Here is a 10757-nt window from a genome sequence, read left to right as displayed (position 1 = left end):
ACACTACCGCTGCCTCGGCTACAGAACGCAGAGCACCTCTGTCACTCTCAAGGCCGCTCTCTCCCATTCAAATCTGACAAGCTCACATCTGCCAATCCTCTCCTCTATCCTCTCATAGCCTATGATGTATACAAGGTTTAACATGTTAAATAATATGTTAAGGCTAACGAATATCATCATACAACATCAGATTGTCATATAGGCCTACTGTAGATCATCCAGTATTTGGTAAGTTCCTACTCAAAAACTGTCAATTCATTTCTCAAATTCATTTCTGATTACATGTCCCTGTCTTTTCAGAGTAAGAGTAATCCCTTTTATTATTATATTTAAAATGTAAGACATTATACTACTTTTGCATTAGGCCTACTTTAGTTACTCTTGCAAAAAACTAAACTAAACTAAACATGGATCTGGCCATTTGCAGTGTAAATCAAACTCATGAGTGGCTCTTTCACCTCCCATCTAGGAGGTGTTTCGGGAGCATGGAGACAAAAAAGTAGAAGGTTCAGAAATAACTTCTTTCTGAGCCACCGCACTGAATACCATTAAAATCCAGATTACAGTAAAATGTATTGTGACTTAAGTTACTTGCATTTTAACTAGTATATTATATCATATCATGTCATGTCTTATCATATTATAGATCATGCCATCAGTCCATGTTTGGTTACTCCATGTCTAATATACATAGACTACATACACTGTATATGAGCCATGCTCAGATCATATGCACAAATTATTATTTGACAGCTCTTGACACCACTATAAAGTTTCCAGAAGGATGTAGTGTAGTACTTCCTCCTATTCTAGTGTAGGAGTCACCTCTAACCCAGAAGAAAAAATCTTTTGACAAGAGAACAATGCCACCGTGTTCAGTTCTGGTCATTGTCTGTATCTCATCCTATATCAAGCTGATGCAGCAGATTCTTCAGGGGAATGAGGTCGTGGCAGGAGTTGTTTTTTCTCCTATCAGGGAAAACACATGGATTGTTGATCTCTTTGGCCAGATGTGTGGTTTCAAATTCAGTCCCCTGAGGTGATGTGTTGCAGAACAGAGCAAGGGATGATGTCCCCCTTCTATGTGATTAGAAACGAGAACTTTTGGATAATGCAGTGCAGGTTTACTGTATGTCAGCATGAAGAGGCAGGGCTGCAGACACCTTTGGCTGGACCTCCGAGGACAAAGACATCTGAATCCTCCATCCAATACGGTAGGTGAGGCGGTGCTGCAACAGCCCCATCCAGACATCATGAGAATGATGAGATGCAGTAAATGTGAATAATAGTAACAATAATAACTATTGTTTTCGAGCATCTGTACCATAACTACCATTTGTGCATTATTTAAACAGTCTCATTCATTTTCAAGCATTTTCGTGGCCAAAATCTTAATATTTGCCCATTTCATATCAAGTTGCTACGCATACGCTGAACATGGGGCAGCTCCGAGCCTTGCCTCACTGCAGATTGCGCAATCCCTCGTTAACAAGCTTGAGCGCATGCGCCATTTTGCTCGTTCTGTGTATGCAACCTCGTAATATTGTATTAAACGTTTTTATACACTTAATAGAAATATGTATGGTGTGCCCTCATTTTCCTGATATTTTTTTTACTATTTTCTACGTGTGATTATCATTTCTTTACTCTGAACGCTTTGGCATAACGCCCACTGAAAAATACAGTGGTGCGGCAAGCAGCAGCCTGGCCGCAACCTCGTTCTGGCGTTGAGAGTCTTGCTGTTCAGTTACGTCATAGAGCAACCTAAATCTTAAGTTCAAAATACAGTCAGTCTGTGTCATTAGTGTTGGCTAGCTTGTTCACTTTGACTGCTACCATGAAAGTGGATTTCATAACGAAACTTAGAGCATTCTCAAAGTTGGATTTCCAAGGGGAAAAAGATGTGGAAAGAATGGACGACCGACAGAGCTGAAGGGTTTGCTGCAGGTGACCGGTCAGAAGATTAGAACGACCCGATCATTTCAAAGTGAGTGGTACAACAGAAAAAAATGGCTATGTGGATGCCCTACAAGAAACTTTTTGTTACCTGTGTCTCTTGTTTGCAACCGGCGAGAATGTGTGAAATACCATTAGCATGGGATTTTGTGACTTACAAAATGTACCAAGAAGCCTCACGAAACACAAATCCTCAGCTACTCATATTCAATGCCAAATTGCTTTGAAGACGTTTGGGGCGTCTCGAACAGATGTGGCTTTGGATGAACAGCACCTGCTAAAGTAACGTTAGCATGCACAACGCCAAAGTGAAGGAGAACCGTAAGATCTTAAAAAGTCTCATTCAGGCAACCTGCTTCTTAGCCAAACAGGAGGAGTTAGCGTTTCGTGGTGGTGATGAGAGTACACACTCTTCGACTCGTGGGAATTATGTCGAGCTGATGAATGAGATCTCCGCCATTCTGCATGTTGCAACAGGCGAGACTGGCTGTGAAGTGAAGGAGGCCTTTTTAGGCTTTGATGGTGTCAGTGAATACAGAAGAGCTCTCGTAATAGCCCAGTATGTTTTGGGGGGTATTGGAGAAACACAACTGTTAGGCATTGAGAAGAGAAAAGAAAAGAAAAGGATTTCTTGGCTATGACAAAGTCACGGATGTTTTCATCCAGAAGGAGCGGCGCATGGACCTGATGTGCGAGTAAAGGTAAGACCAGTGTCTCCTATGTGTGTGAGGCCGTGTGGAGAGAGAGAAAGAGAGAGAGAATCCGCCGTGGCCCATGATTCTGTCCGGTTTGTTCGCCGTGGTGCTCAGTGGTCTATGTGAGACCAGTGTTTTGAATCCTGTGTGTGTGTGTGTGTGTGTGTGTGTGTGTGTGTGTGTGTGTGTGTGTGTGTGTGTGTGTGTGTGTGTGTGTGTGTGTGTGTGTGTGTGTGTGTGTGTGTGTTTGAGCATCCGACGTGATGCTCTCCGGTTTGTCCGCCTTGCTTGGTGCTGCTGTGTGGTTTATGTGAGACCACTGTTTGAATCCTGTGTGTGTGTGTGTGTGTGTGTGTGTGTGTGTGTGTGTGTGTGTGTGTGTGTGTGTGTGTGTGTGTGTGTGTGTGTGTGTGTGTGTGTGTGTGTGAGAGAGAGTGAGTGAGTGAGTGAGTGAGTGAGAGAGAGAGAGAGAGAGAGAGAGAGAGAGAGAGAGAGAGAGAGAGAGAGAGAGAGAGAGAGAGAGAGAGAGAGAGAGATCTAGCATTTTCTCTATGGAAATGAGGCCTACCTTATGTTAAGAAAGCTATGACATATGAAACTCATCGGCCTATTTGGCAAATATTTACTAATATATATTTGAAAATCTGATATTGGAAAAGTCAGTGCCTCACCAGCAATAAACCTGACCGCACGTCACTGCTCAGGTGTGCCCCTGATGTCAGGCAAGCAGAGAGTGGGGTCAAAGGGGGTCAGTTGTCTGGGGCCCAAGTGGGGGGGATTTGGGATTTCAGAACTAACCCTGGTTTGTAGGCCTAGTATGTGTATCAGGCCCTGATTGTGCAGTAAGTGCACATAAGTGACCATATGTACGTGCTGTATTTATTGTCCTTAAATCACCCATCGCAGACTTAAAACACAAGCCGCTCCCATCACAAGCTGCATTTACACGTACAACTGATGTAACAGGAAGCAGTACAACTGATGTATAGCCCACTCAGGCACAGTGCCAAAATCTGGAACTGTTGTCCCTGCACTACTAACTGGACACGCTGATGTACAAGCACAAGGGCCCAACCATTAACATCTCGTTTCTGCTGAGCAGGGAAAAGCTGGAATATGATGAATTATGCATGCATAGTCAAAGAAATGGGCAGTGTATTAGGTAGCCTACAAACAATACGGGACAAACTAGTTGCAAAATCCCATCTCAAAAGAAGGGTCCATTATGTTGTCCTATGACATGTGCGTAACAATCAACCATAATAATAGTTTATTAATATATATATTTTTTTAAATGCATGCAACATGGTCAAGTTACAAGAATGGAAATTTAGGGTGATCCAACTAAGCCATCCTAGTAAGTTAGTTAACTAGATTAAGACCCAGGAAATAACCATCAGGCAACACAGGTTCAGACAAAGAGGAGGAGACATGAATGCCTAACACATAAATGTAGCTTTTTTATTGGGAGACAATAGCAAGGCAGGAACTCATCACAGTACTTAAGGCCGGTATTGTTATATCCAGGCTCCTTTACGGAGCCACACTTCATTTAAGGATAAATGACACGGGAGGCATAAAGTCGTGTTCACTCTTTGTATTGCAAACCCCGGAATGAGCATACACAATATACACAGGGTGAATGGAGCGGGGGTGGACGGAACGAACAATGGGACAAACTTAACCTGTGTCAATACACAACATATTCCTCCCCCTTTACTTTGATACCAGATATAAGAAAACTAGCCACCCTTCAGTTTAATATTTAACATGTTTCCTTAAAATTCCTAACTGATAACAAACAACAGTTTTAACAAAATCTCTTTTTTTTTTTTTTTTTTTTACTAGGGAAAGAGGGTAGACTGCCTCAATTCCCAGACTGGACCCTGGGGATTATTGTGCCCCATCGTCGTGGGTCAGTCTCTAGGTTATAATGAGAGTTTGTCTGGGGGTCGCCTGTCTCTTTTGGGGTAAGTACGACCCGCAGGAATGCCACTGGTCTCGGCACTGGGTGGAAGTGGCATAACCTGCTCAGGGCCGACATTAGGTGGGGAAGCCTCCCCATCTACTGGTGGAATCGGGGGTTCTTCCAGATGCTGATCTGGGTAGATTCCAAGGTCAGGGACTGAAGGGGCTGGAGCATTTGGGTCATCACTGGAACCAGAGGCGTGAAGCAGTTGATCGATGTGTCTCCTCCATACCAGGTGGTCACTGGTTTCAACCGTGTATGACACAGGACCTGTTTTTGCCAGAACAGTTGCTGGTTTCCACTTATCTCCCCTGGCATAGTTCCGGGCAAGGACATGGTCCCCGGCTGTAAGGGTTCGCAGCCGTGCTTTTGCTCTTCTGTCTACCTGAGCCCTCTGCTGGCTGTGGACAACCTCCCTTGTACTTAGAGGTCTCAGAAGATCTAGACGTGTGCGGAGCTGTCTTTTGAGTAAGGCAGAGGCTGGAGACACCTTTGTGGTAGCATGCGGAGTGTTTCGATACGACAGCAAAAAGGCACTGAGACGCTGGTTAAGGGACCGTGTGTTTTGTGAAGACTTGAGCGCTTGTTTCATGGTCTGAACAAATCGTTCTGCCAGCCCATTGGTGGCTGGGTGATATGGTGCAGACTTGATGTGATGAATGCCGTTCTCTTCCATGAATGCCTTAAACTCCTCAGACACTAGTTGTGGCCCGTTATCACTAACAAGTTGCTGTGGTAAGCCAAAGCGACTGAAAATGCTTCGTAGTTCTTCGATTGTTTTCTCTGTGGAGGTGCTCTTCATTACAACAACCTCTGGCCACTTACTATGAGCATCAACCACTACTAAAAACATACTGCCCTCTAGTGGCCCTGCAAAATCTATGTGAATTCTTTGCCATGGCTCTTCAGGCCAGGCCCAGGGGTGTAAGGGGGCCAGTTGTGGGTGGTTTCTGACTTTCAGACAGTCATGACATGCTTTTGCCTTTTCCTCTATAGCTACATCCAGGCCTGGCCACCAGAAGTAGCTGCGAGCAATCTCTTTCATTCGTACCACTCCACAGTGCCCGGAGTGGAGCTCGGTAAGCACTTTCCCTCTTAAGGGTGGTGGAATAATGACACGATAACCCCACAGTAAGCATCCTGCCTGGACCGATAGCTCATTTCTCCTCTCTAGATATGGCTTCAGACTCTGGGTCATGACACCCCTCTTCCCTCGGGTGATAATATCCACCACCTCGGACAGAACAGGATCTGCTCGTGTGTGTTTCTTCACATGAGCTGAGGTCACTGGTGTTGACGTCACATCTTTGAAGTAAAAAATCTCAGCCGGCTTCGGCTCTGTGTGTGTGACTGACAATGGCAGCCTAGACAGGCCATCTGCGTTCCCATGCAGGTCTGCCTTCCGGTATTTAATGTCATATTGATGCGCAGACAAAAGTAGGGCCCATCGCTGCATACGACTGGCAGCCAAGGAGGGGATGCCAGAGTGGGGGCCAAAAATAGAGGTCAGTGGTCGATGGTCAGTCAGTAAAGTGAACTTCCTGCCAAAGAGATATTGATGGAATCTCTTCACACCAAAAACTATGGCCAAAGCTTCCCGCTCAATTTGGGCGTATCCGCCTTCGGCTTGGCTCAAGGTCCGCGAAGCAAAAGCGATTGGCCTCTCTTCCCCTGATGGTAGTATGTGTGATACTACGGCGCCAACACCGTAGGGTGAAGCATCACATGCCAACTGGATGGGTAGTGCAGGATCAAAGTGAATGAGGGCCCCAGAGTCACACAGAGCCCTTTTTGCATCTTTGAATGCTGTTTCACATCTCTTGGTCCACTCCCATTGCTTTGTTTTGTTTAGCAGCTCGTGCTATGGCTTCAGCTGATTTGCCAGGTTAGGCACAAATTTCCCATAGTATGTGAGAAGGCCTAAAAATGATCTCAGTTGGGTCACATTGACTGGAGAGGGCGCTTCCATTATGGCCTTTACTTTGGATGGCGCTTTGTGCAGTCCTGCACTGTCAATAACATGGCCTAAGTACTCAACTGAGGATCTGAAAAATTCACACTTGTCTTTCCGAACTCTCAGGCCATAGTCTTCCAGTCTCTGTAAGGTTGCTTCCAGGTTCCTTAAGTGTGTCTTTTCATCTGTCCCTGTGATCAGAAGATCATCTAAGTAGCATTGGACTCCGGGAAGGCCACTCAGGATTTGCTCCATGGCTCTTTGAAAAAGGGCTGGAGCCGATGTAATTCCAAAAGGGAGCCTCTGGTATCTGTAAAGGCCCTTGTGCGTGACTATCGTCAGCAGTTCCTGAGACTCGGGAACAACATGCATCTGAAGGTAAGCCTGGCATAAGTCTATCTTGCTAAACTTTTGGCCTCCAGCCAGACCTGCGAAGATGTCCTCGATCAGGGGTAATGGATACTGCTCAGCAGCTAAAACTGGATTTACAGTGACTTTGAAATCACCACAGATTCTGAGTGACCCATCTTTTTTTACTACTGGGACAATTGGTGTGGCCCATTCACTCGTTCTGACTTGTTCTAGTACCCCACTTTCGACCAGCCGGTCTAATTCAGCCTCTACCTTCGGTTTGATTGCATAGGGAACTGGCCTCGCCTTTAGACACTTTGGCGTACTTCCTGGTTTTATGGTCAGTTTGACTGTTATGTCTTTCATGCTGCCAAGTTCGTCACCAAAAACATTGGTGTGTTTCTCCAAGACCTCCCGGAGGGAACCAGTCGTCCCATCATCCACAAGGAAAACTTCTTGCCAGTTTAATTTGAGCTCTTCCAGCCAACTGCGGCCAAACAGGGCAGGGCGGTTTCCTGCAATGACGTATAGAGGTAAGGCCCTTTTTTGCTCGTTGTATTCCACTGTTGCCTTCACAAATCCTAAAACTGGGACAGCCTCCCCGGTATAGGTTCGTAATCTCAATTTGGTTGGTTGAAGGGTAAGGTGTTTTAGCTTTTCTCTGTAAATGGCCTCAGACACCATGGAGAGTCGGGAACCCGTGTCTATCTGCATCCGCACACAGCTGTTCTCTAACAGTGGGGTGACCCAGTATCCATCATCATTGTCTCTGATTGATAGCACACATACTGTCTCATCGTCAGACTCATTGCCGCTTGATCCATGTTGGTTGTGTTCCAACTTATTGACATATTTCTTTTTATTTCTCCTGAAACCACTTTTCTTCACGTCAGTATGCTGTTTTTCAGCTCTGTTTTTATTTCTACAGACACGTTCAATGTGGCCTGTCTTTCCGCAATGTCTGCAGTCTAGTTCCCTGCACCAACATTCTTGTGCCTCATGTCCAGTTTTCCCACACCGATAACAAGGCCTGTCACTTGTTTTTATGGTTGATTCAGCGGATAGTTTGTGGACTTGGGTGCCAGCACTTAATTGCTGTGCGTCACGGGTGGCCATTTCCATAGAGGTGCTTAACTCTACTGCTTTTGCTAGTGTCAATTTTGCCTCTGTGAGTAGCCGTTTTTGAATAGACTCACTGCGCAGACCACACACCAGTCTGTCTCGTATGGTGTCATCAAGAGAGCCTCCAAATTCACAGTGTTCAGATAAACCTTTCAGGGCAGCTACAAATTGTGCTACAGATTCTCCCTCCTCCTGGTTCCTCTTATGGAATCTGAACCGTTCAGCAATAATGAGTGGTTTGGGGGAATAGTGATCTCCTAGGATCTTCACTATCTGAACATATGTTTTTGTTCCAGGCTTATGTGGATGTGATAAGCTGCGTAACAGATTAAATGCTTTCCCTCCCATGACACTCAAAAAGGTCGGCACTTTAACATCATCTGCGATCTTATTGGCAAGACAAAAGTACTCGAACCTCTCCGTGTACGCACTCCACTGTTCCGTGGCTTCATCAAATGCTCCAATATTTCCCAACAGTGTGGCCATTTTCGAAGTTATCTTTGTTTACCTGTGTCGCAGTTCGGGTCTTACTTTCACTTTTCGTCGGGGCCGTCGGTTTCTCCCTCTTTTGTGTGTTGTCGTGCCTCTGTCGTATGTTTCCTCACTTTTTTTATCTTCGTATTTGCAGGATCAACAGTGCACCCTCCAAACACCAGCTAGCAGTCCAACTTCCCATCGCCGGCTAGCAGCCGCGTAGCCAACACACAAAACAATATCCTCGCAAGAGGGGAAAAAAAAAAAACTTCAAAGATATATCGTCGCACCTAACACAACGCAGGCACGAACCATTCTCGTCGCCAGTTGTTATATCCAGGCTCCTTTACGGAGCCACACTTCATTTAAGGATAAATGACACGGGAGGCATAAAGTCGTGTTCACTCTTTGTATTGCAAACCCCGGAATGAGCATACATAATATACACAGGGTGAATGGAGCGGGGTTGGACGGAACGAACAATGGGACAAACTTAACCTGTGTCAATACACAACAGGTATGCTACTGGAATGTGCACAATAATCACAACAACCCATAGTAAACATTCTTACTTTCTTACTGGTTACTGTCAGTGGTGTGCACAGACATTTTGGGGGTCAGATGCTCAAGGGGGCCTGGGGGGCATGTGTAACTTCTGGCTGCCTTACTAGGCTATGAAGTCTATATGTGAAATCAGAGCATTATTGCCACATGTTTTTGATTGTCAAGCATTTGTAGATGATTGTGTTAATATGGACCACAGTACATTGTGACAAAAAATACTTCCAAACAAATAATTTAAAAAGGGCAATTCTGTCTATTAGGGCACTACCTCGTCCCAATCTCTGCACACCTATGGTTACTGTAGTCTATGTAATCAGTGGTTAAAGGCATGCAAAAGGTTATCAAAAATCAAATGTGCAAAATATGGATCTAAATAGCAGAAGAATATTGTTGTGTGAAATGAATGTCTCTACTGACAATGTAAATTGCCTGATTCAGTAGGCCCATGGGATGTTGTTTACTGTAAAATAGATAAATAAATAAATAAATAAATAAAAATCAAACATTGCATGCATTATTATGTGTGCAAGACGCAGCAACTTGCTTCCCTTTTAAAGTGACTCGAATTGGATCAGAGGAGTTGTTTAGCCTTTTCGTCACCCCTGATGCTGTTTTTGGCACATTTTGTGTGTATTCTATCCGTGACCTTTATCCTGCCCTGAAGCAACGTGCTGTGCTTTCACTGTTAATGTAAAACTGTTGCACGCATCAGTGCGGATCTGATGTCAGGATTGGAGTGGCAGGACAAAAGATTTTTTTGAACATGAACTTGCTTGTTTGTTTGTTTTATTTTAAGTATTTAAGGCAATTATTGATTGATGGGGGTGGAGGGCAATTCATAATTCACTTTTTTGGGGGGGGGGGGGGTCATGTCATTGCTTGTGAACCTTATGAGCCACATGTTTTCAGCTGTGGCCATCTGTGCTGTGTTAGCAGAAAGCCCTGTTGGCAGCAAGCCCAAAGAAACAGAAGGGACAAGGGAGCAGAGCAACACAAGGGAATAGCACTTTGAACACCACTGCCGCCTCTTTAGAATGTGGTGTGTCATTGTGGTTTGTAGGTAATAGCAAAGCTGCCTTTTGAAATAGTTGATTGGGCATGTCCTCCCTGTTTCTTACCCCCACCACATTACTTTCATACCCATACAGTCAGCTGACACCCGTGAGGCGCATCTGAGTGACAGTGTTTTCAAAACAAAGGTACAAACATGAAACGTTACGTCGCCACCTTAATAAAGTAAGAGCATTAGTACAGCCCAAACTAGGAATTTGGACCGACAGTCCTTAGCGTTAGTATCCACGTACAGTGCCATTGCAGAACCCCTGAAACACATTGTGAGAAAACATTGGCACATCTAGCAAAAGTACAAACAGACTCAGATTTCCACCGGTGTCACCAACTCCCTCGACACCTATTACAAAAGGTCCCAAAATATACATGACCTCTTTTTAAAATCAGACCTCTCCAAAAAGCCCAGTCATTTTTTTTTATTACATATTGGACACTGTATAGGGAGGGCGGTGAAGAGAGTGGTGGACCAGTATGGATTGCTCATGCCGTGATGAGAAGGGGGTGAGGGGTACATGGGGATGCTGGCGGAGGTGGAGGTGGAGGTGGAGGTGTTTTGGGGATGATGTGGGGTGATTGAGTGGGAGTATATGGTGACACTGAC

At 44.9% G+C, this 10757-nt stretch overlaps 1 protein-coding gene across 1 annotated transcript; it reads right to left on the bottom strand.

Moving 5' to 3' along the window:
* Positions 1-6235: 6235 nt before the first annotated feature.
* On the bottom strand, positions 6236-7874 carry LOC134445541 (uncharacterized protein K02A2.6-like). The gene has a single exon (XM_063194594.1). The coding sequence runs from the start codon at positions 7637-7639 to the stop codon at positions 6482-6484; it is 1158 nt and encodes a 385-aa protein (XP_063050664.1). The 5' UTR covers positions 7640-7874; the 3' UTR covers positions 6236-6481.
* Between the last annotated feature and the right edge of the window lie 2883 nt (positions 7875-10757).

This window comes from Engraulis encrasicolus, chromosome 3 (assembly GCF_034702125.1).
Source record: "Engraulis encrasicolus isolate BLACKSEA-1 chromosome 3, IST_EnEncr_1.0, whole genome shotgun sequence".
Taxonomy (NCBI): domain Eukaryota; kingdom Metazoa; phylum Chordata; class Actinopteri; order Clupeiformes; family Engraulidae; genus Engraulis; species Engraulis encrasicolus.
This window is presented reverse-complemented; position numbering and strand designations above follow the sequence as displayed.